This window comes from Lagenorhynchus albirostris, chromosome 7 (assembly GCF_949774975.1).
Source record: "Lagenorhynchus albirostris chromosome 7, mLagAlb1.1, whole genome shotgun sequence".
NCBI classification, from domain to species: Eukaryota; Metazoa; Chordata; class Mammalia; order Artiodactyla; family Delphinidae; genus Lagenorhynchus; species Lagenorhynchus albirostris.
In genome coordinates, this window is record NC_083101.1 from 81,715,789 (window position 1) to 81,742,305 (window position 26,517).

At 39.0% G+C, this 26,517-nt stretch overlaps 1 protein-coding gene across 3 annotated transcripts in view; it reads right to left on the reverse strand.

The window, feature by feature from the left end:
* Positions 1-2,937: 2,937 nt before the first annotated feature.
* FRMD3 (FERM domain containing 3) overlaps positions 2,938-26,517 on the reverse strand; it is a 316,055-nt gene continuing 292,475 nt past the window's right edge. For 2 of the 3 annotated variants that reach the window (XM_060155297.1, XM_060155299.1), the window contains one exon: positions 6,716-8,459. In XM_060155297.1, coding sequence (XP_060011280.1) covers positions 7,861-8,459 — 599 coding nt within the window. In that variant the 3' untranslated portion in view covers positions 6,716-7,860. Of the gene's footprint in view, positions 3,162-6,715; positions 8,460-26,517 lie in introns of those variants that run through there. The other variant, XM_060155298.1, reaches the window with a different exon arrangement.

Below are 26,517 nucleotides of genomic sequence, written 5' to 3' on the forward strand. Positions count from 1 at the left end.
ACAAACATAATGTTGTATGTCAATTATACCTCAGTTTAAAAAATTTAATTAAAAAAAGGAGATAATAATAATAGTTTCCGGGACTTCCCTGGTGGTCCAGTGGTTAAGACTTCGCCTTCCAATGCAGGGGGTGTGGGTTCGAGCCTTGGTCAGGGGCTAAGATCCCACATGCCCTGTGGCCAAAAAACTGAAACATAAAACAGAAGCAATATTGTAACAAATTCAACAGGACTTTAAAATTCTTTTTAAAAATCTTAAAAAAAAATAGTTCCTACCTCTTAGGATTATTGTGAGGATTAAATAAGTAACTGTAAAGTTTTTAGAAAAAAAAATATCTGTGCAGATACTTCAGAGATGGGCTCCAGGGACTGATTGGCAAGCAGGCCCTCCACCACAAGTTACAGTGCTGTCCCTAGGGAACACCTCCTTTCTCCCAGGGCCAGCTTCCACTGGTGCACAGAGTCCCCTCAGGGACCCCTGGGGTCTCAGACTGCCCAGTGTATGTGTGTGTGTGTATGCCTCGTGCTCAGACTAAATGCTCAGCATGCGTGGTGCCCATTGTTGCCTGACTGATCTCCTGCACATTTTGTTGTCCCATTGGACTACAGTTACATAACACAGGTTCTAAGATATTATTATTAAGAATTTCAAGATGTGAGAGCAGAGCACTAAACAAAACCTTTGAGAGCAGGGCCTTGTCCAAGTTCACAGGTCACACATGTGTCCATGAAACCATTCCTGAATCCAGTAGTTCTCAATCAGGGGTCATTTTGCCTATGAGGGTGGGCTACTTTGGGCTCTAATTACGTGAGATTCCAATTGAGCCCCTGAAAGCAAGAGTGACAAGATATATTAGCACCAAAAGTAGGCCCTAACCCTTCTTTTTGCACTCTCAAGCACAGGGATTGTCCAGTGGAACCTTCTGGGACACTCCAGTCCTGGGCAGTTCCTATAGCTGCTGTCAGCTGTACTTTCCTTCCTCAAGAGACCTGGACAACTTGAGTGATGGGAGATGGCGTGGTGACAACAACGGACATGGAAATTGCCAGGTAAGACTTTGTTGCTCAAGTAACAGTCTAAGGTGGGTCAGGTTTAGGGTGAGGTGTAGGGTGCTCTGCATCACCGTCATTCAGGGATCTAAGTTGCTGGCAGGTATCGACATCCAGTGGCACATGAAGGCTCCCACACAGTCCAGGGCTTAGAAGTGATACAGATCACTTCCCATTCAAATTCCAATGGCCAGAATTCAGGAATACGACCATACCTCCGTACATGAGGGCTGGGAAATGTAGTCTAAGTCTGTGCACAGCATAAGGAAGAAATGGTTTTGGAGATCCCCTGCCAGCCTCTGCCACAAGAAATTTGCAACAATGGGAGATTTAGAGTGAAATGTATGTAATGCATCCCTAGCCCTTCTGAGACAGGCTTGGTCCTTTGGGGCAGACTTCCCTGAGAGGCAGCTTTCTAGCTATGATTCCTTGGACTTGTTAATAGTGTTTGGTTCACGTTACAGCTTATGTTCTAGCAAGATCACGCATGGAGTATCCAGCATCAAGTAAGTGCAAAGCTGACTGACACTTCTCATTATAAATTAGCAAGTTGGTTTGGGCATGAATCAGTCTTGAGTGTACTTAGTGTGACCCTGTTGCTCTAGTTAAGCTGATCATCATCGCTGTGTATGTGCTGATCAGAAATGTCAACCTCATGACTATGGAGGTAAAAGCAACCTTGAGATTATTCTAACTCTCTACCTGCTTCACATTAAACAAGAAATTCAACATTACAAATGGTAAACAAATTGAGTGTGTAGCATTAAATATTCAATGCCAGAAGGCTCATTTAAAATAATTTGTGTAATTTATAGTCTCACACCAAAACCCATGATACAATTACTTTTGGTGCCTTTTAATCTGATTCTTTATGGCAAGTAGTAGATCTATGACTATAGGACAGTAATCCTTCCCTATTTCACCTTGTCAATATTTTAGAGGAAACGAGCTGGAAGAATTGGTGAAAGAGGGCACCTAGCGGATGAGGCAAAGCCCTACAGATAGAGTGTCTAGAAAAGTCCTAGTTAACACCCATTGCTGTGACATAGTCACTAAAAACACCCCCTTTCACTCTCAAAAAGAGTCCCGGTTTGGACAATAAATTATACATAAACCCTTAGAACCAGGGAGTAGTACCTCTCTGTGGCCACCACTGTTCAGGGTCTGGTTTGCAGCTTTACAGAACCAGCACAAGGGTTATCAGGACACGGAGGCTGATTGAGCATGGGAGCGAGCCGATTCACATCGAGGAAATGACAGGAGACTGATCCCTAAACCAGAATGCTGTGTTTTTAACTTATTACGAAGAATATAACTGCCAGAGTGGAAACCAATGTTCGTTTGTCAGTACGTTCCCTCCCTTGAAGTGTATAGTCTCCTTGGAAAGCTCAGAACCCTTGGAATTATCAAAATCATAATTCTTGTGGATGAGGAGATCAAGGTGAGCCATGTTAGCTGGAGGAACTACAGTAATTGGCAAGACAGGTTTCAATACTTGGTATCTACACAAAGCATATCCTGTGTCCTACTAAGGGTTTTCCTTTGCAACCAGGAAAGCGGCTTGGGTTCTCTTTCCAAAGAGATATTTGGGGTCAGCATCAGCGACAGGTAAAGAAGAAGGATGTGTGGTTCCAAGCAATCCTCTGTTCTTTTCTAATATTATGTCCCAAGTTCCCTCACCCATCTACAAGGGCTGTCAGGGCCGATGTCAGTGGCAGACATCCTCTGATGCCTGAGGTTCAGCCGGGAGCAGCCTCCCCGACTCCTTCCTCGCTTGCAACACTGGAAGTGACAGATCTAAACAGTCCTGCGTGTACTTAGTGTGAATCCTGCACCACTCCCCATCTCACACCCCACTTCCCCATAGACAACAGACACATGGCCAGAAGAGGATTAAAATCGGCTTTATTGATGAATTGAAGAGCACAGCTGGGATCTGAGGCCCAAGCGAGGCTTCTTTCATCCTCTCTGAAGTGGTGACAGCTGAGGGCAGTGGGTGGGGCTCACCAAACTTACCCACCCTGCCACAGACCGAGGCTGGAACGTGGAGAGCTGAGTCCTGGGTGGGCCCACCACGGGCAGGTCCTGCTGGGTCTGTTTACGGCATGGAGACTGGAAGCCCAAAAGCAGGTCCAAGAGAAAGAGAGAGAGAGAGAGAAGCAGGAGGACAAGTAAGCAGGGTCCTTTAGCACATTATCTCCACCCAGTAGAGAAAGGCGGCCCCAAGAGTCTCAAGTTCATCAACCACAACCATCCCGAGGTCACCCAGGTGGAAGCTTCTCCCCAGTCCTTTCCTTCCAAGCTGAAATGTAGTTAGGAGAGCTTTACCCTAATCGGCTGAGCAAGGAGTGTATGAATAAGGAAAAGGGTTTCTCCCACGAGGTGAGGCTGGGTTAGGAGCCTGGGCTGCTCAGTGAACAAGTGGTCAAAGGCCATTTTGCGTGAGCCTCCCAGTGTGCAGCCACTAACACAGGTGCTGGCTCGGGACTGACTCCTGATACCTCACACCTGAACACTGACCACTGAATTCCTTTTCTTTACTGTGCTCTGGAGCTCAGACCCCTGAGGACTGCTGAGGAAGAACTTGACAGACTTCGCCCACCCCCCAACCCCCGGATGGGTGAAATGGATGAAGGAGATCAAAAGGTACAAATTCCTAATTTTAAGATGCATAAGTCCTGGGGATGTAATACACAGCTTGGTGACTCTGTTAATGATTCTGTATCGTATGTCTGCAAGTTACTAAGAGTCAGCAATCTTAAAAGTTCTCATCACAAGAAAAAAAAAAATTTAACTACGTGAGGTGATGGACATTGACTAAACTTATTATGGTAATCATTTTGCAATATATACGTATATCAAATCATTATGTTGTATATCTAAAAATAATATACTGGTATATGTCAATTATATCTCGATAAAACTGAAAAGAAAAAAAAAAAAACTTGACTAGGCCACCACAGCTAGGGTACAATTCAGCTGGACACCTATGGTGTTTCTGTAGTAAAGAGAGTCCCTTTTATTCCATTCAGAGTAACTAACACCTTCTGATTTAACTGTCAGGTGTGGAGTTGTTAACTTTGGGCCAAAGCAAAGTGGAGGTCCTTTTAGGCCATGCATGGAGGGGATGACAGGAGTAGAATAGCAAGATTCTTCCAGGGCCCGTGAACAGATAGAAGTTGAATGGCAAAGTTGCAGAGCTGAGTCTGAGGTAGCTCTCTTTGGCACAGGAAGTGAGAACATACTAACTGCTGCACTCTGAAATCCTTCCTCCTGCCTGCCATACAGAACACCCCTTTTCTGGTTTTTTTTTCTGTGCTTTTCTATTTCTTTCTATCTTGATGCCCCTAATTAAACTACAGCTGTCTTTTATATTTGGGTGCATTTCTAGTGCACTCAATAGTTTTCCTTTGAGCCTGGGTGACTTCTGCAAAGGAAGGGTTAATCGCATCCATTACCTGTGATTTTTTTTTTTTTTCTCATACTATCACCATTCAAGGGTGACCTCATTTCATGGTAGCAGATGGCACCTTTCTGTAGTTTCCAATGGACTATTTATACAACTTCACTTTGAATAAAACTAAATGATTGCAGAAACATTTTTCCCCAGAGTATTTTTTATTAGGGATTCCTGCCACCATATTAACATATAAAACAATCTGGATGTCGACACAGAAATGCAAATTTCACTATACAAAGGCTCCAATCACAGGTAACATGGCCCCCAACTCTCTAGTATTTCAATGAAATCAATTCATTTTGACTTCTTCCCAGAGTTGTCTTTATAAATAGTAGACAAACCACAAAATATATTCCAGATACATAACATTTTACAATATGTTCCAAGCACGGACAGAAATACACGATACTTCACCTACGTTTTTTTCATGATCCAACTTGCATTAGCACTAAAGACAAGATTGTGTGTGTATATGTATTTGCCATATGTGTGTGTGTATAAAACCACAAATGTACACAAATGGTAGTTTTCATGGAAAACTGAAACCTTTGAGACTGTGGCTTTTATCCACTATGATGTCTGAGAGGGAAAAGGAATAACATGTCACAAATTCCTCAACTGGAGAAAAACAACTATGTATGAAGGGCATATCAGTTGTGTGTATACAAATACACACATATATACAGATTCATATATAAACACATATACCAATAATATGGAATATACATATACTCACACACTTGCTTTGAGTTCTGTATCTTACTGTATTATATATTCTCCATCTTTGGAAGCAGTCTTTTCCTCATTTGATTCAGGCAACTGGTGACTGTCTTCTAAGAAAACTTAAGCAGGTATTTCAAAAGACTCTGATTCTATCCCTACAAAATGGCATTTTGGGATCCAAGTTTTACTTTTGGTAGCTATTGTTTAAATTCTGCAGACCCTATCCTCTCAACTCTTTCACTTAAAAACATTTCTATTCAATACTGAAGTTTTTGCCTAAAAGAAAGAGATGTTAGCTAGAAACGTTAGAATTATATATTTAATATTCCTTACTATAAATCTGCTTGGCTGGACTATGTGTGATACTTAGTGTGTCAGTATTTTTCAGTGTTTTATGATGGCTAATATATTAATTCCCTAGTTTAAAAAATATTATTTAATATTAGTGTAAAATGGCAAGGGCTAGATGATTTGTTATGGTTAGAACTTCAAAGAAAATGATTTGAAGCATGATTAGAAGAGGGAACTAATTTTGTGCAGACTACACTGGAGTACCCTTATGTAAGAAAGTATGACTTTAAGTCATAAACAAGGGGGGAAAATCTTCAGCTTCAAAGGAGACCATTTGCAAACTTTCCAAATAACCTATAGAAAATATACTTCTACCTTGGTGTCAAATTTCAGGTATCAAATACTCTTTATTAAAAAGCAAAATCAATCACTCAATGCACGAGAAAGAACATGCTATAAACTTAATAGCAAATTATACTATAGTTTGCTCAACTGAAGGCTTCATGAGCTGACTTTTAAAACTTATTTACAAAATTAAATGTCTAATAAAGCACTTAGATCTCCATGAATGAGTAGTACTGGAATGGCCAATTTGGAGATTATGTTAATGATAGACTTGGAGTTAGGGAGAGATTATAGGCAGCCCAATCCCTTTGAAAATATTCCATGCCTTCATTTACAATCTATGGAGAAATCCCTATGCTCTATGCCCTAAGCTCCATACTCTTTTCTTTCACAGTATTGTTAAGTACTGTGCATGGAAAGCCTCAGAACCTTTCTGTCATGGATTTAATGGTATGAAGGAAGGTACTAGAGCATTTGTCCCACCTACTGTCTAGTTAGGGAGTCATTTCACTACTTCACCCAAGCTGAAATGGTATATTATCTAATGAGTTGAGTCCCTTCCACTTTCTTAATGAGAGCCCCAATTATGAATGAGTTAAAATCTTAAGGAAACCAGGAAAGGAAAAGAGTATAATGACCGCCACAAAGAAAGATCATAGGCATTTATCAAAAAGCCAAAATCCATTCTCTTCACACTCTTTCTCACTCTTTTTCTCTCTCTTTCTCTCTCTCTCTCTCTCTCTCTCTCTCTCTCTCTCACACACACACACACACACACACACACACACACACCTTTTAAAGTTTCTTCCACAGAATCTCAATGAATGGCATGAGGGACCAAAAAACGTGCCTTCAAGTTTCTCCACTTTTATTTAGATCCACTTAAACATATTCATGTCAACTTGGACAGTGAGTATACTGTTCTTTACATCATCCAATACCTTGCATCACCATCACTTTCATGAAATAGATCATTTGTCTACCATCACTTGCCTACCAGCCTCACCAGAACTCTTGTTTTGCAACTTACCAGTTGTCCAATTTCCCATCTGCTTCCACTCTTGGGTTAATGTACAATAATATGCAATTAACTAGCATCTCCTTTAAACTTTTTTCCTTTAAAGTTTCACTTTATTTTAAAAACATTCTATTTCCAGAGCCAAAATATATGGACAGGATGCAAATGAAAGTAACAAATCATCTTGTCCAAATACTTTGAAAAATGGACCCTGTGTCCACTTGATGCTCTCAATTTCTACTTCCTCCAGTTCCATCATCCGTTTCAGAAGCTTACTTTCTACAGTGTTTTTCTACCTATTTTCTATCTCATATGCAGGTAACAACAAATTATGTTCAGCCAAAAATAGTTTAAAAAACAAACCAGTGCCAAAACATTAAAAAATTCCTGACATACCCTTTGTGCATTAGTCTTACAATCTGTACACTTAAATAACTCCAGGAGGCTTCTTTTTTTTTTTTGCTAAAAATTTACCAAAATATTTTGAACACATAAAAATATTTTTAAAAAAACAAAAACAAAAGCCCAGCATAAATTTAGTTGTATAGGCATTGGTTAGAGAACATTGTTTTCACTAAGGATTATATTCAAAAAAGGTTCTCTTGGGTTTTTACTAAAACTCTGATTCTGAACCTTATAGCTTATAATGGTGTTAACTATTAAAAAAGGAGGAAATCTAATTCAGCTCAATTTATTATAATAGATAAAGAGTATGTCTGTACTATAATAAAAAATAAACATATTTTTGGTTATTTAGAGGCCGTCTTCCTGACCTGTAACTAAAATAACTGTATTTGATTTAAACTTATTTACTTGCAGTGAATTATGGAAAGCTAACTTAAAGGTCTGAATAATCAGTTATGAGTAAAGAACACCTGTTGATGGTCCTGTGACCATTCAGAACAAGGCCTTTGCTGAAAAAAAAAGAAATCACTAGTATTGAATATAGCCCTTAGTCATATGAGATATGAGCTTTATGAGCAACCCAGCATGTAAAGAACGAGGTTGACTTTGCCAGCCACCCACTCCTTGAGAGGACAGTAGTATTCATAGTGAAACTGCTCAAACTCGGGCGTCTGGCGGATTTCACATAAGAAGGAGAGATCAATACCTGACTCCAAAAGGAGGAGGAGCAGGGGGAATACAAAGAGCAGCAGGCCCAGGCCCACCACAAGGAGCCGGGAAAAACTCTTGACCAGTGGGTTCACCCGAATATGGCCACTCAGAATGTCATAGCTCCATGACAAAGCTTGGTGAGCCTCCTTCAGCTCTTCTTCTTCGGCCATTAAAAAGGCGTTTTCATCTGCTTCTAGTTCCTCAAACGAATCTGTGTCTTCTTTTTCCAACTCCAGCCTAGATGGACAGTCAAAGAGCATGTCAATCTCATCATCATCAATGGGGGTAGGGAGCAGGCTGGCACTTGGGTTGTATGCCAGTTCAGAGATGGTCAAGGGCTCTTCTTTTATTTTATCTTCCTCTTCACTTGAGGGCTCTTCATACTCATGGGATTCCTTTACTGGTGAGCTGGAGGTCAAGGGGGCAGAAATGTCATCTTCTTTGGGCAATGGAACACCTGTAAAGAGACATATTTTTCTTAATTTTAAATTTCAAGTTTTCTTCTTCCACAAAAATCTGTAAATGGAAACAAACCAAAACTAACTAATGAATGGAAATTAGGGAATCCATGAAATTGTTCTGTGGAATCCTGACTTTTAACAAAGTCATTTTTAGTATAGATCCTATACCATAAGTTCTAAGGTCAGCGTGTTAAACCCAAGATAACCAAAATAGCTCAAATGGTTGGCAGTATTTACAATATTTACATGTGCAATTATGGTCTGAAAACCCCCAACTTTGGTCATGTTTACAAGAACAAAATGACAAGAAATCACTATTATAATTTTGAGTAGTGTCTTTTGGAAGTCAACACTGTCATCCAACAAAGTATTGTAGTAAAATTAGTCTACTATCTAATGGGATATTTTATTATGTATTTTTTCTAGTCTTCATTCTAGGCACAATTTTGTGGTTTCTCGTTTCATATAACTGCAGTCATATCTGTATGAACAAATTTACATCTTGTTCCTTTAGCATTTTAACGTAGACATTTTCTCTGTTGACATAAATTCCCACTGGCATTTATAATGGTTGCCAAATTTTCTACTTAGTTAATACAATAATAGTTGCCTATTGGCAAACATTTAGATTGCTTTACAGTTGTGAAAAAAGAATGCTGTGAGACATCTTTACATATACAGCCTTTATCACCTCTTGTTTCAGCTCATTGGACAGATGTCTGAAAGAAAAATTGCTTGGTCAAAAGGTATGGACATTATTTCTTAACCTTTATTGGGGGAGAGGTATTTCTCAACCCTTCATTTTATAGATGGGAAACCCTTCAAATATCAGGCCTAAGGCCAGTTCTCCTAATTTTGAGCCTTGGGTTCTTAGTGGGAAAGGTAGAATCAAAGAAATTTTCCCCAGGAGGGAGGTACAGTATAATACCAAATTGGTAGCCAAGTACATCAGGTAACTGTAAGCCTGCTTTTAATGAATGCATTTCAGTATTTTCCTCTCTTCAAGATGTACAGGAAGTGATGTCACCAAGATGCCAACATCGGTTGTCCCTGACTTCTCTTCCCCTCACAGGAAGAACAACTAACAACCATTCACGGACAAGACACCACTGAGAAAATCCTAAAACATGGAAGTGAGGCTGAAGTACCCTCTTGTACCACAGAGACCAAGACAGACTGCATTGGGAGGGTAAGAGGAATGGCTATGCTGATCACACTGCTTCTCCCCTAGGCTGGCACAACATCACACTGAGAGATCTCCTCAGAGACTCCAGTTCCTTCAGTGGGAAAAGAGAGCCAGGGGTGACATCCAGCTCCCCGCCTAGCATTGTGGGTCACTTCATGGGAGCCCTTACTCTGTATTTCACCCCCCAGTATCACAGGGGAATCTGTGGGGCTCAACCACTGGGAATTCATGATGGAGAAGGCGGGGGGGCTTCCAACAGTCAGCACTCAGATCTTGGCAGACTGAGTTCCTACCTGCAGAGCCAAGTACTAGTCCCAACCAGTGGCTGTGCTCATATGCAGAATCTAGTTGGTGGTGCATCTAACCAGGAAAGGACTGCCAGATTCAGATCCTCAGAGGAGGAGTTTTGACAGCCCTGGAGCCTGGTCTACTCACACCCAGGCAGAAGAACTGAGTCATAACCCCACCCACTGTGGATCCTAGATCCCTGTCCCTTCCAACCGGGAAAGCCTGTTTGGGAAAATTTGGGAGTTACCTGAAGTGGGCTCTCTCAGTCCTACACAGGCAGGAGGGCTGAGTCATAGCTCCATCTGACAGGAAGGGCTGGTAAGAACACCTGGAAGCTGCATTATCCAGCCACACTGGAGCTGAGAGGTGGGCAGGCAGAGCTGATTGCTTTTAGAGCAAAGCAAGTGGTCCAGTTTGGCCATGGAACTTGGGGCCTGGATCAGATTGATTGAAGACCACAAACAGAGTGGCCTAGGAGCTGCTTCTCCCCCTGTGCCTAAATTAGCTTACGTAGGGAAACTAAGTCATAGCCCGACTCCTTGCTGAATACAGCCTTCAGCTTATCTGACCAGGGAACCTTACCAGAGCACACAGAAAGCTGTGTAGCCCATCCAACAGGCCCGCCTAACAGTGGCATTTGAACCAAAAGTATAGCCCATGGCTTCCCCTGTCTGCAGAGCAAAACTGGTAGTCTCACCTGACCAGGATATCCAGTAAACACTCTTGCCTGACTTGGGTCCCCAAACAATGAGCCATGCAGGCCCTGGGTCCCATCCTGTTGCCCTACCAGGGTAGGGAAGTTAATTCATAGCCCCATTTACTGCTGAGTATAGTTCCTAGTCCTGACCATCTAGTAAGCCTGACCAGAAAATCCAGACAAAAGAGCCTAAACTATAGCCTCAGTTGGGCAAGGAATGAAGCCCTCAGTCCTATCCAGCTGTTCTCAGCCAGTGGCACACACCCCCATCCACAATCTCAGAGCTTAAACAGTTGCCTTGCCCCAAAATAGACTCTCATAGCAGGTCTCACCTGCCCAAGGATGCTAATAGCAGACACCAGAAACCCAAACTGAGCTGGCTGATGAATCCAAAGCAAATTTGCAAAATCTGGAAGAGGAGACCATTTACTCAAATGCACAAATACCAGCGTAAGGAATCAAGGACCATGAAAAATCAGGTAAATATGACAACACTAAAGGAAACTAAAAAAGCACTAATAACCCTAAAGAAATGGAGATCTATGAACTGTCAAAGAATTCAGAAAAATCCTCTTAAAGAAGTTTAGTGAACTACAAGAACACATGACAACTAAACAAAATTAGGAAAGCAATGAATGAGCAGAATGAGAAGTTCAACAAAGAAACAGAAACCATTTTTAAAAACCAAACAGAAATCCTAGAGCTGAAAAATATAATAACTGAAATGAAGAAATCAATAGAGATCTTCAAAAGAAGACTCAACCAGGAAGAAGAAAGAATCAGTGACCTGGAAGATAGGATATTTGAAATTATCCAGTCAGAGAAGCAAAAAGAAAAAAGAATGAAAAAAAGTGAAGCCAGCCTCAGCCCATAGGACTTAACAGGACACAATGAAAAGAAACAATATTAGTATTAAAGGAATTCCAAAAAGAGAAGAGAAAAAGGACAGAAAATATATTAAAGAAAGACAGTAATGGCTGAAAACTTCCCAAACCTGGGAAGAGAAATAGACATCAAGAGGCCCAAAGGATCCCAAATAGGTTGAACTCAAAAAGGGCTCTACTGAGACATAAATATAAATTATCAAGAGTCAAAGACAAAAGAATTTTAAAACCAGCAAGAGAAAAGAGATAAGTTAATGTAAGGGTGCACCCATAAGACTACTGGCAGATTTCTCAACAGAAACTTTTCAGGCCAGAAGCTAATGGCATGACATATTCAAAATTTTGAAAGAAAGAAACTGTCAACCAAGGATGCTATACCTGGCGAAGCTGTCCTTCAGACATGGAGGGATAAAGACTTTCCCAAACAAAAACTGAAGGAATTCATCACCATTAGACCTACCTTACAAGAAATGCTAAAGGGAGTCTGTTAAGTGGAAAGGACACTAATTAACATCATAAAAAGTAAGAAGGCAGTGTAAAACTCACTGGTAACATAGTCAAAGTTAGATTCTGTACAGTAATGCTGGTGCTCAGTTCACTTACAAATCTAGTTTACAAGTTAAAAAACAAATGTAAAAATAACCATACCTACAATAATCTGTTATTAGTTATACAATAACAAAAGCAAATTGTAATATCAATAACCTAAAATGTGAGGGGGAGGAGAAGTAAAAGTGTAAAGCTCAGGGATTGTATTGAAGTTAAGTTGTTATTAGCTTAAACTGGAGTGTTACCATTTTAAGATATTTTTATGTAAGCTTCACGGTAACCACAAGGGAAAAACCTGTAGTAATTACAAAAGGAACATGATAAAGAAGTCAAAGCATACTGATACCACAAAACATCAAAATAAGAAACAGCACGGTAAGAAACAAGGAACAATGGATCTACAAACCAGCCAGACAGTAAGTAAAAAAATGGCAATCATAAGCCCTTTTTTTTAAATTAATAATTTAAACATAAATGGATTACATTTTCCAATCAAAAGACATAGAATGGCTGAATAAATTAAAAAACAACATCCAATGATATGCTGCCTACAAGAAACTCACTTTAGACATAAAGACACACATAGACTGAGAGTGAAGGGATGGAAAACTATATTTCAAGCAAATGGCAAAAAAAAAGCAGAGGTAGCAATACTTACATCAGACAAAAAAGAGAATGGACATCAGACAAAATAGAGAATGGACTTGAGGATACGGGGAGGGGGAAGGGTAAGCTGGGACAAAGAGATAGTGGCATGGACATATATACACTACCAAACGTAAAACAGATAGCTAGTGGGAAGCAGCCGCATAGCACAGGGAGATCAGCTCAGTGCTTTGTGACTGCCTAGAGGGGTGGGATAGGGAGGGTGGGAGGGAGGGAGATGAAAGAGGGAAGAGATATGGGGCCATATGTATATGTATAACTGATTGACTTTGTTATAAAGCAGAAACTAACACACGCCACTGTAAAGCAACTATACTCCACTAAAGATGTTAAAAAAAAAAAGACTAAACTAAAAATGGTAAAAATATACAAAGAAGGTAATGATAAAGGAGTCACTACATCAAAAAGATACAATTGTAAATATTTATGTGCCCAACATTGGTGCACCCAAATACATAAATCAAAATCTAACCCAGCTAAAAGGAGACATAAATAGCAATACAATAACAGTGGGGACTTTAATACTCCACTCACAGCAATGAACAGATCATCCAGACAGAGAATCAATAAGGAAACAGCAGATTTGAGCAACACTGTGATCAAATGGACCTAACAGACATATAGAGAACATTCTGACAACAGCAAAATACACATTCTTCTCAAGTGCACATGGAACATTTTCTAGGAAAGACCATATGTTAGGCCATAAAATAAATCTTAGCAAATTTAAGAAGACTGAAATCATACTGAGTACGTTCTCTGACCACAATGGTGTGAAACTAGAAATCAATAAGAGAAAAACTGGAAAGTTCATGCATAATGGAAATTAAACAATCTCCTGAACCAATGGATTAAAGAAGAAATTAACAAGGAAATAAAGTATCTTGAGAAACAAAAATGGAGATACAACATACCAAAACTTATGGGATGCAGCAAAAGCAGTTCTAAGAGGGAACTTCATAGCAATAAATGCCTACATTAAGAAGCAAGAAAGATAAAAAAAACCCTAACTCTATGCCCTAAGGAACTAGAAAATGGTGGTCAAACTGAGCCCAAAGTTAGCAGAAGAAAGGAAAAACTAAAGATTAGAGCAGAAATAAAATAGAGAACAGGAAAATAGGAAAGATTAACCAAACTAAGAGTTGGTTCTTTGAAAAGATAAACAGAATTGACAAAATTTTAGCTAGACTAACCAAGGAAAAAAGAGAGGACCCAAATTAACAAAATTGTAAATGAAAAAGGAAACATTACAGCTGATACCACAGAAATACAAAGGATCATAAAAGGCTACTATGAACAAATATACACCAACAAACTGGACAACCTAGAGAAAATGGAAAAATTCTCAGAAACATACAAACTACCAAGACTGAAACAAGAAGAAATAGAAAGTCTGAATCAACTAATTACTAGTAAGGAGATTGAATTGGTAATCAAAAATCTCCCAGTGAAGAAAAGCCAAGGACCAGATGGCTTCACTGGTGAATTTTAAAGAATTAATACCAATCCTTCTCAACTCTTCCAAAAATATCAAAATGCAGGGAACACTCCCAGTCTTATTTTGTGAGGCCAGCATTACCCTGATACCAAAGCCAGAAAGGACTCTATTAGAAAACTACAGACCAACACGCCTGATGAATATAGATGCAGAAATTCTTAATACTAGAAAACTAAATCCAGCAGCACATTAAAAGAATCATTTACTAGACTTCCGGGAAGATGGCGGAAGAGTAAGATGCAGAGATCACCTTCCTCCCCACGGATACACCAGAAATACATCTACACGTGGAACAACTCCTACAGAACACCTACTGAACGCTGGCAGAAGACCTCAGACCTCCCAAAAGCCGTGTGGATGAAAGGCTCTTGGTGCTGCAGCCAGGAGTTAGTGCTGTGCCTCTGAGGTGGGAGAGCCAACTTCAGGACACTGGTCCACAAGAGACCTCCCAGCTCCACATAATATCAAATGGCAAAAATCTCCCAGAGATCTCCATCTCAACACCAGTACCCAGCTTCACTCAATGACCAGCAAGCTACAGTGCTGGACATACTATGCCAAACAACTAGCAAGACAGGAACACAACACCACCCATTAGCAGAGAGGCGGCCCAAAATCATAATAAGTCCACAGACACCCCAAAACACACACCAGACGTGGACCTGCCCACCAGAAACACAAGATCCAGCCTCATCTACCAGAACACAGGCACTAGTCCCCTCCACCAGGAAGCCTTCACAACCCACTGAACCAACCTTAGCCACTGGGGACAGACACTAAAAACAACAGGAACTATGAACCTGCAGCCTGCAAAAAGAAGACCCCAAACACAGGAAAGATAAGCAAAATGAGAAGACAGAAAAACACACAGAAGATGAAGGAGCAAGATACAAACCCACCAGACCTAACAAATGAAGAGGAAATAGGCAGTCTACCTGAAAAAGAATTCAGAATAATGATAGTAAAGATGATTCAAAATCTTGGAAATAGAACAGACAAAATGCAAGAAACATTTAACAAGGACCTAGAAGAACAAAAGATGAAACAAACGATGAACAACACAATAAATGAAATGAAAAATACTCTAGATGGGATCAATAGCAGAATAACTGAGGCAGAAGAACGGATAAGTGACCTGGAAGATAAATTGTGGAAATAACTACTGCAGAGCAGAATAAAGAAGAAAAAATGAAAAGAACTGAGGACAGTCTCAGAGACCTCTGGGACAACATTAAACGCACCAACATTCGAATTATAGGGGTTCCAGAAGAAGAAGAGAAAATGAAAGGGACTGAGAAAATATTTGAAGAGATTATAGTTGAAAACTTCCCTAATATGGGAAAGGAAATAGTCAAGTCCAGGAAGCACAGAGAGTCCCATACAGGATAAATCCAAGGAGAAATACTCCAAGACACATATTAATAAAACTGTCAAAAATTAAATACAAAGAAAACATATTAAAAGCAGCAAAGGAAAAACAACAAATAACACACAAGGGAATCCCCATAAGAGTAACAGCTGATATTTAGGCAGAAACTCTGCAAGCCAGAAGGGACTGACAGGACATATTTAAAGTGATGAAGGAGAAAAACCTGCAACCACCATTACTCTACCCAGCAAGGATCTCATTCAGAATTGATGGAGAAATTAAAACCTTTACAGACAAGCAAAAGCTGAGAGTTCAGCCCCACAAAACCATCTCTACAACAACTGCTAAAGGAACTTCTCTAGGCCAGAAACACAAGAGAAGGAAAAGAACTACAATAATGAACCCAAAACAATTAAGCAAATGGGAATGGGAACATACATATCAATAATTACCTTAAATGTAAATGGACTAAATGCTCCCACCAAAAGACACAGATTGGCTGATTGGATACAAAAACAAGACCCATATATTTGCTGTCTACAAGAGATCCACTTCAGACCTAGAGACACATACAGACTGAAAGTAAGGGGATGGAAAAACATATTTCATGCAAATGGAAACCAAAAGAAAGCTGGAGTAGCAATTCTCATATCAGACAAAATAGACTTTAAAATAAAGATTATTAGAACAGACAAAGAAGGACACTACATAATGATCAAGGGATCCAAGAAGAAGATACAACAATTGTAAATATTTATGCACCCAACCTAGGAGCACCTCAATACATAAGGCAAATACTAACAGCCATAAAAGGGGAAATCGACAGTAACACATTCATAGTAGGGAACTTTAACACCCCACTTTCACCAATGGACAGATCATCCAAAATGAAAATAAATAAGGAAACACAAGCTTTAAAAGAGACCTTAAACAAGATGGACTTAATTGATATTTATAAGACATTCCATCCAAAAAAAAACAATACACATTTTTCTCAAGTGCTCATGGAACATTCTCCAGGATACATCATATCTTGGGTCACAAATCAAGCCTTGGTAAATTTAAGAAAATTGAAATTGTATCAAGTATCTTTTCTGACCACAACACTAGGAGACTAGATATCAATTACAGGAAAAGATCTGTAAAAAATACAAACACATGGAGGCGAAACAATACACTATTTAATAACGAAGTGATCACTGAAGAAATCAAAGAGGAAATAAAAAAATACCTAGAAACAAATGACAATGGAAAAACGACGACCCAAAATCTAAGGCATGCAGCAAAAGCAGTTCTAAGAGGGAAGTTTATAGCAATACAGTCCTACCTTAAGAAACAGGAAACATCTCGAATAAACAACCTATTCTTGCACCTAAGGCAATTAGAGAAAGAAGAACAAAAAACCGCAAAGTTAGCAGAAGGAAAGAAATCATAAACATTAGATCAGAATTAAATGAAAAAGAAAGGAAGGAAATGATAGCAAAGATCAATAAAACTAAAAGCTGGTTCTTTGAGAAGATAGACAAAATTGATAAACCATTAGCCAGACTCATCAAGAAAAAAAGGGAGAAGACTCAAATCAATAGAATTAGAAATGAAAAAGAAGTAACAACTGACACTGCAGAAATACAAAACATCATGAGAGATTACTACAAGCAACTCTATGCCAATAAAATGGATAACCTGGAAGAAATGGACAAATTCTTAGAAAGGCACAACCTGCCAAGACTGAATCAGGAAGAAATAGAAAATATGAACAGACCAATCACAAGCACTGAAATTGAAACTGTGATTAAAAATCTTCCAACAAACAAAAGCCCAGGACCAGATGGCTTCACAGGCGAATTCGATCAAACATGTAGAGAAGAGCTAACACCCATCCTTCTCAAACTCTTCCAAAATAGAGCAGAGGGAGGAACAGGCCCAAACTCATTCTACGAGACCACCATCACCCTGATACCAAAACCAGACAAGGATGTCACAAAGAAAGAAAACTACAGGCCAATATCACTGATGAACATAGATGCAAAAATCCTCAACACAATACTAGCAAAGAGAATCCAACAGCACATTAAAAGGATCATACACCATGATCAAGTGGGGTTTATTCCAGGAATTCAAGGATTCTTCAATATATGCAAATCAATCAACGTGATACACCATATTAACAAACTGAAGGAGGAAAACCATATGATCATCTCAATAGATGCAGAGAAAGCTTTTGACAAAATTCAACACCGATTTATGATAAAAACCCTGCACAAAGTAGGCACAGAGGGAACTTTCCTCAACATAATAAAGGCCATATATGACAAACCCACAGACAACATCGTCCTCAATGGTGAAAATCTGAAAGCATTTCCACTAAGATCAGGAACAAGACAAGGTTGCCCACTCTCACCACTCTTATTCAACATACTTTTGCAAGTTTTAGCCACAGCAATCAGAGAAGAAAAGGAAATAAAAGGAATCCAAATCGGAAAAGAAGAAGTAAAGCTGTCACGGTTTGCAGATGACATGATACTATCCATAGAGAATCCTAAAGATGCTACCAGAAAACTACTAGAGCTAATCAATGAATTTGGTAAAGTAGCAGGATACAAAATTAATGCACAGAAATCTCTTGCATTCCTATACGCTAAGGATGAAAAATCTGAAAGTGAAATCAAGAAAACACTCCCATTTACCACTGCAACAAAAAGAATAAAATATCTAGGAATAAGCCTACCTAGGAGACAAAAGACCTGTATGCAGAAAATTATAAGACACTGATGAAAGAAATTAAAGATGATACAGATAGATGGAGAGATATACCATGTTCTTGGATTGGAGGAATCAACATTGTGAAAATGACTCTACTACCCAAATAATCTACAGATTCAATGCAATCCCTATCAAACTACCACTGGCGTTTTTCACAGAACTAGAACAAAAAATTTCACAATTTGTATGGAAACACAAAGACCCCGAATAGCCAAAGCAATCTTGAGAACGAAAAACGGAGCTGGGAATCAGGCTCCCTGACTTCAGACTATACTACAAAGCTACAGTAATCAAGACAGTATGGTACTGGCACAGAAACAGAAAGATAGATCAATGGAACAGGATAGAAAGCCCAGAGATTAACCCAAGCACATATGGCCACCTTTTCTTTGATAAAGGTGGCAGGAATGTACAGTGCAGAAAGGACAGCCTCTTCAATAAGTGGTGCTGGGAAAACTGGACAGGTACATGTAAAAGTATGAGATTAGATCACTTCCTAACACCATACACAAAAATAAGCTCAAACTGGATTAAAGACCTAAAGGTAAGGCCAGAAACTATCAAACTCTTAGAGGAAAACATAGGCAGGACACTCTATGACATAAATCACAGCAAGATCCTTTTTGACCCACCTCCTAGAGAAATGGAAATAAAAATAAACACATGGGACCTAATGAAACTTCAAAGCTTTTGCACAGCAAAGGAAACCATAAACAAGACCACAAGACAAACCTCAGAATGGGAGAAAATATTTGCAAATGAAGCAACTGACAAAGGATTAATCTCCAAAATTTACAAGCAGCTCATGCAGCTCAATAACAAAAAAACAAACAACCCAATGCACAAATGGGCAGAAGACCTAAATAGACATTTCTCCAGAGAAGATATACAGACAGCCAACAAACACATGAAAGAATGCTCAACATCATTAATCATTAGAGAAATGCAAATCAAAACTACAATGAGATATCATCTCACACCAGTCAGAATGGCCATCATGAAAAAATCTATAAACAATAAATGCTGGAGAGGGTGTGAAGAAAAGGGAGCCCTCTTGCACTGTTGGTGGGAATGTAAATTGATGCAGCCACTGTGGAGAACAGTATGGAAGTTCCTTAAAGAACTACAAATAGAACTACCATATGACCCAGCAATCCCACTACTGGACACATACCCTGAGAAAATCATAATTCAAAAAGAGTCATGTACGAAAATGTTCATCGCAGCTCTATTTACAATAGCCCGGAGATGGAAACAACCTAAGTGTCCATCATCGGATGAATGGATAAAGAAGATGTGGCACATATATACAATGGAATATTACTCTGCCATAAAAAGAAACAAAATTGAGTTATTTGTAGTGAGATGGATAGACCTAGAGTCTGTCATACAGAGTGAAGTAAGTCAGAGAGAGAGAGACAAATACCATATGCTAACACATATATATGGAATTTAGGAAAAAATGTCATGAAGAACCTAGGGGTAAAACAGCAATAAAGACACAGACCTACTAGAGAATGGAGTAGAGGATATGGGGAGGGGGAAGGGTAAGTTGTGAGAAAGCGAGAGAGAGGCATGGACATATATACACCAAACGTACTGTAGATAGCTAGTGGGAAGCAGCCGCATAGCACAGGGAGATCAGCTCGGTGCTTTGTGACCGCCTGGAGGGGTGGGATAGGGAATGTGGGAGGGAGGGAGATGCAAGAGGGAAGAGATATGGGAACATATGTATATATACAGCTGATTCATTTTGTTGTAAAGCAGAAACTAACACACCATTGTAAAGCAATTATACTCCAATAAAGATATTAAAAAAAAAAGAATCATTTACTGTGATCAAGTGGGATTTAGAGCTGGCATGCAAGGATGGTTCAACATACACGAATTAATGTGATATATGAAATTAACAGAATGAAAGAAAAAAAATCATATGATCATCTTAATAGATGCAGAAAAAGCTTTTGACAAAATTCTACATCCATTTGATAAAAACTCAACACATTAGCTATAGAAGGAATGTACCTCAACACAATAAAGGCCATATATGATAAGCCCATGGCTCACATCATACTCAATGGTGAAAGATTGAAAGCTTTTCCTCTAAGATTAGGAACAAGACAAGGGTGCTCCCTCTCACCACTCCTATTCAACATAGTACTGGAAGTCCTGGCCAGAGCAGTCAGGCAAGAAAGATAAATAAAAGGCATCCTAACTGGAAAGGAAGAAGTAAAATTATCTCTATTTGCAGGTGACATGTTTTTATACATGAAAAATCCAAAAGATTCCACCAAAAGACTATTGGAGCTAACTGCCAAATTCAGTGAAGTTGCAGGATACAAATTTAACATAGAAAAATCAGTAGTGTTTGTATACAGTAACAATAAATTATCTGAAAAACAAAGATCTTTTACAACAGCATCAAAAACAATAAAATATTTAGGGATAAACTTAGCCAAGGAGGTGAAAGGTCTCTACTCTGAAAATTATAAGACACTGGTGAAAGAAATTGAAGAACACACAAATGAATGGAAAGGTATCCCATGTTCATGATTAGAAGAATTAATATTGTTAAAATGTCAATACTACCAACAGCCATTTATAGATTCAATGCAATCCCTATCAAGATTCCAATGAAATTTTTTACAGAAGTAGAATAAAAATCCTGAAATTTATATGGAACCACAAAAGACCCTAAATAGCCAAAGCAATTCTGAGAAAGAAGAACAAAGCAGGAGGATATTCACATGTGAAACAATGAAACTAGACCCCAAACTTCCACTACTCACAAAAATTAACTTGCAGTGGATTAAAGACTTAAATGTAGAACCTGAAACCATGAAACTCCTAGAAGAAAACATAGGAAAAAAAGCTCCTTGACATAGGTCTTGGCAATGATTTTCTGGATATGATCCCTAAAGCACAAGCAACCAAATCAAAAACAAGTGGGACTACATTAAACTAAAAAGCTCCTGCAAGCAAAAGAAGCAAACAATAAAGTGAAAACCTATGGAATGGGAAAAAAATTTCCAAGCCATATCTGAGTAGCGGTTAATATCCAAAATATATAAAGAACTCACACAACTCAATAGCAAAAAAAAAAACCTCCAAATAATTCAATTTTAAAATGGGGAAAAGGCCTGAATAGACATTTTTCTCAACAGGATAAATGAAAGGCCAATAGGTACACAAAACTAGGCTCAACATCACTAGTCATTAGAGAAATGCAAATGAAAACCACAATGACATATCATTTCATGCCTTTTAGAATAGTCATCATCAAAAAGACAAAACAAATAAATAAAAAGACAGCTACATGTAAAAGAATGAAATTAGAACACTCTCTAACACCATATACAAAAATAAACTCAAAATGGATTAAAGACCTAAATGTAAGCCCAGACACTATCAAACTCTTAGAGGAAAACATAGGCAGGACACTCTATGACATAAATCACAGCAAGATCCTTTTTGACCCACCTCCTAGAGAAATGGAAATAAAAACAAAAATAAACAAATGGGACCTAATGAAACTTCAAAGCTTTCGCACAGCAAAGGAAACCGTAAACAAGATGAAAAGACAGCCCTCAGAATGGGAGAAGATATTTGCAAATGAAGCAACTGACAAATGATTAATCTCCAAAATTTACAAGCAGCTCATGCAGCTCAATAACAAAAAAACAACCCAATCCAAAAATGGGCAGAAGGCCTAAACAGACATTTCTCCGAAGAAGATATACAGATTGCCAACAAATACATGAAAGAATGCTCAACATCATTAATCATTAGAGAAATGCAAATCAAAACTACAATGAGGTATCACCTCACACCAGTCAGAATGGCCATCATCAAGAAATCTACAAACAATAAATGCTGGAGAGGGTGTGGAGAAAAGGGAACCCTCCTGCACTGCTGGTGGGAATGTAAATTGATACAGCCACTATGGAGAACAGTGTGGAGGTTCCTTAAAAAGCTAAAAATAGAACTACCATACGACCCAGCAATCCCACTACTGGGCATATACCCTGAGAAAACCATAATTCAAAAAGAGTCATGTACCAAAATGTTCATTGTAGCTCTATTTACAATAGCCAGGACATGGAAGCAACCTAAGTGTCCATCAACAGATGAATGGATAAAGAAGATGTGGCACATATATACAATGGAATATTACTCAGCCATAAAAAGAAACAAAATTGAGTTATTTGTAGTGAGGTGGATGGACCTAGAGTCTGTCATATGGAGTGAAGTAAGTCAAAAAGAGAAAAACGAATACCATATGCTAACATATATATATGGAATCTAAAAAAAAAAAGAAAATGGTCATGAAGAACCTAGGGGCAAGACGGGAATAAAGACACAGACCTACTAGAGAATGGACTTAAGGATACGGGGAGGGGGAAGGGTAAGCTGGGACGAAGTGAGAGAGTGGCATGGACATATATACACTACCAAACGTAAAATAGATAGCTAGTGGGAAGCAGCTGCATAGCACAGGGAGGTCAGCTCGGTGCTTTGTGACCACCTAGAGGGGTGGGATAGGGAGGGAAGGAGACACAAGAGGGAAGAGATATGGTGACATATGTATATGTATAGCTGATTCACTTTGTTATAAAGCAGAAACTAACATTCCATTTTAAAGCAATTATACTCCAATAGAGATGTTAAAAAAAAAAAGATAACAAATGCTGGTAAGGATGTGGAGAAAAGGGTACCCTGGTGCACTGTTGGCAGGATTATAAACTGGTACAGGCACTATAGAAAACAGTATGGAGGTTCCTCAAAAAGTTACAAGTGTAAATGGTAAAAATTTTGCACTAGCATATGAACCAGAAGTTCCACTTCTGAGAATATATTGAAAGGAAACAAAAACACTAACCAGAAAAGATATCTGTACCCCCATGTTCATAGCAGCATTATTTACAATAGTCAAGACATGGAAACAGCCTCAGTGTCCATTCATCTGTGAATATATATATATATACACACAAAGGACACACACACACCAGAATATTATTCAGCCACCAAAAAATGAGAAAATCCCGCCATTTGCGACAACATGGATGGACGTGGAAAGCATTATTCTAAATGATATAAGTCAGGTAGAGAAAGACAAACACTGTATGATCTCACTTACATGTGGAATCTAATTCTTTTTTAAAACTCACAGAAAAAGGAATCAGATTTGTGGTTACCAGAGACAGGGAGTGGCGAGAGGGAGAATTAGAGGAAGGGAGTTAAAAGGTACAAGCTTCCAGTTATAAATAGGTATAAGGAATATAATGTACAACATGGTAACTATAGTTAATACTGCTATATGATATATATGAAAGTTAAGAGAGTAGATGCCAAGAGTCCATATCACAAGGAAAAGCTTTTTTCTTTTTCATTTATATGAGATAATGGATGCTAACTAAAGGTACTGCAGTAATCATTTCACAACATTTGTAAGTCAAGCCATTATGCTGTATACCTTAAACTTATACAGTGATGTATGTCTATTATATCTCAATAAAACTGGGGAAAAATGATGTGCAGGACTGAATTACTGGTTTTATCTTTTAAATATCAACAGATATTTCCTAATAGCTCTGGTATGACAGTCCTGAGCAGCCTAAATGAAAGATACCATAAAACATGCAAGCAAAATACAAAGGGCCAATAAGCACATGAAAAGAAGCTCCACATCGTTAGTTGTTACCACAATAAGATAGCACTTCACACCCACTAGAATGGCTATATATTTTTAATAGATCTTTACTGGAGTATAATTGCTTCACAATACTGTGTTAGTTTCTGTTGCACAACAAAGCGAATCAGCCATATGCATACACGTGTTACCATATCCCCTCCCTCTTGAGCCTCTCTCCCATCCTCCCTATCCCACCCCTCTAGGTCATCACAAAGCACCAAGCCGGTCTCCCTGTGCTATGCTGCTGCTTCCCACCAGCCAACTATTTTACATTTGGTAGCGTATATATGTCCATGCCACTCTCACTTTGCCCCAGCTTCGCCCTCCCACCCCATGTCCTCAAGTCCATTCTCTATGTCTACCTCTTTATTCCTGCCCTGCAACTAGGTTCATCAGTACCATGGTTTTTTTTTTTGTTTTTGCTTTTAAGATTCCATAAGGAGGCAAGAACGTACAATGGAGAAAAGACAGCCTCTTCAATAAGTGGTGCTGGGAAAACTGGACAGTTACATGTAAAAGAATGAAATTAGAACACTTCCTAACACCATACACAAAAAATAAACTCCAAATGTATTAAAGACCTAAATGTAAGACCAGACACTATAAAACTCTTAGAGGAAAACACTTTTTGACATAAACCACAGCTATAATTTTTAAAACCTGAACATAACAAGTGTTGGTTAAGGGTGAGGAGAAACTGGAACCCTTGAACATTGCTGATAGGATTTTAAAATGGTTCAGCTGCTACAGAAAACAGTTTGGCAGTTCCTCTAGTCAAACAGAATTACCATATGATCCAGCACTTCTACTCCAAGGTATATACTCCAAAGAATTAAAAACAAGTACTCAGACAAATACTTGTACAAAAATGTTCAAAGCAGCAGTAATCCAATAGTAAAAAGTTGGAAACAACCCAAATGTCCATAAACGGATGACTAGATAAAATGTGGTTTATCCATATAATAATATTATTCAATCATTATAGACATGATACAACATGGATGAATGTCAAAAACATGCTGAGTGAAAGTAGACAGACACAGAAGCTTACATAACATATGATTCCATTAATCTCCATATGAAATAACCAGAACAGGTAAATTGATAGAGACAGGAAGCATACTGGTGGTTGCCAGGGGCTGAGGGAGGAAATGAATGGGGAGTGTCTGCTTAACGGGTACCAGGTTTCCTTTTAGGGTGATGAAAATGTTTTGGAACTAGAGAGAGGTGTTAGTTGCAAAGCCGTGAATGTACTAAATGGTACTGTATTTTTCATGTTAAAATGGTTGATTTTATGTGATGAACTTCACTTCAATAAAAATTTTAAAAAAATAAATGCAAGCTGTAATTTTTCTACCACCATATAATACTCCATGAAACCTGAAGGGAGAAAATGTTCACAGTGTAAGGAAAGATGACAAGAGTTATGACTTTCTGGAATACTACATCTTTACATATCTCGTATTCCATATCCCCAAGAAGAAAGGTCATTTTCCTCTCCTCTTTGGGAAAGCAGTGAAAGCAACATATTGTCTATGAGTGGCATAACTGCTCTAGAAAGACCACTCCCAGCCCCTTTGGCTATTTTCACCGTCCTGTGGTCACAAAGATCTTCCATGCTCTTTGTTCTTACCTAACAGCATTTTCTCATGTAAATGGCCTTTGCTCCTTAAGTCTCCTTTTCCTAATACGCAACCTATTCTCCCTCTGCCTTCTGTTTTCCATATCCTTCTCCTATAATAAGAGGTAAAGGGAAACCTCAAGTTTACAGACTGCAGTATTTTGTTGACGGCAACTCCATTCTTCCAGTTGCTCAGACCAAAAACCTTGACTTTCCTCTGTTCACTCTCACTATGGACCCATCAGCAACTTCTATGTCTCTACCTTCAAAGCACACTCAGAATCGGACCACTTCCTACTACGTCCACCGCTACCAACCTGGTCTAAGCCTCCGTCTTTCTCACTTACATTACTGCAGCAGCATCTCATCTGGTCCCCCTGCTCTAGCCCTTGCCTATGTAAGGGTCATCGTCAACACGGCAGCTGGAGTCATCCTTTGAAAACATAACATGGATCATGCCACTCATCTGCTCAATGTCCTCTAGCGGTTTTTCATCTTCCTCAGAGTATAAACCAAGTCCTTGCAGGGCTGTCTACTCTCCTAACCTCTCTGACCTTGTTCTGCTAGGACCCTCCCCCTTGTTCATGCCACTCCAGCCACAGAAGCCTGGCTGTCCCTCAAACATGCCAGTTAAGCTCTCTCTTGCTGTTCTCTCTGCTTGGAGCACTCTGCCTTCAGACAGGTTCACACTCTGTCCCTCTTTGCAGGTTGTTAAACAAATATCACCTTCTCAGTTACATTATGTAAAATTTCAGCCCATCTCCCCAGTACTCCCTATCCCCCTTCCCAAATTTATTTTTCTTCTGAGAAATCCAGGATCTAAGAAGGAAAAATAGAGCGC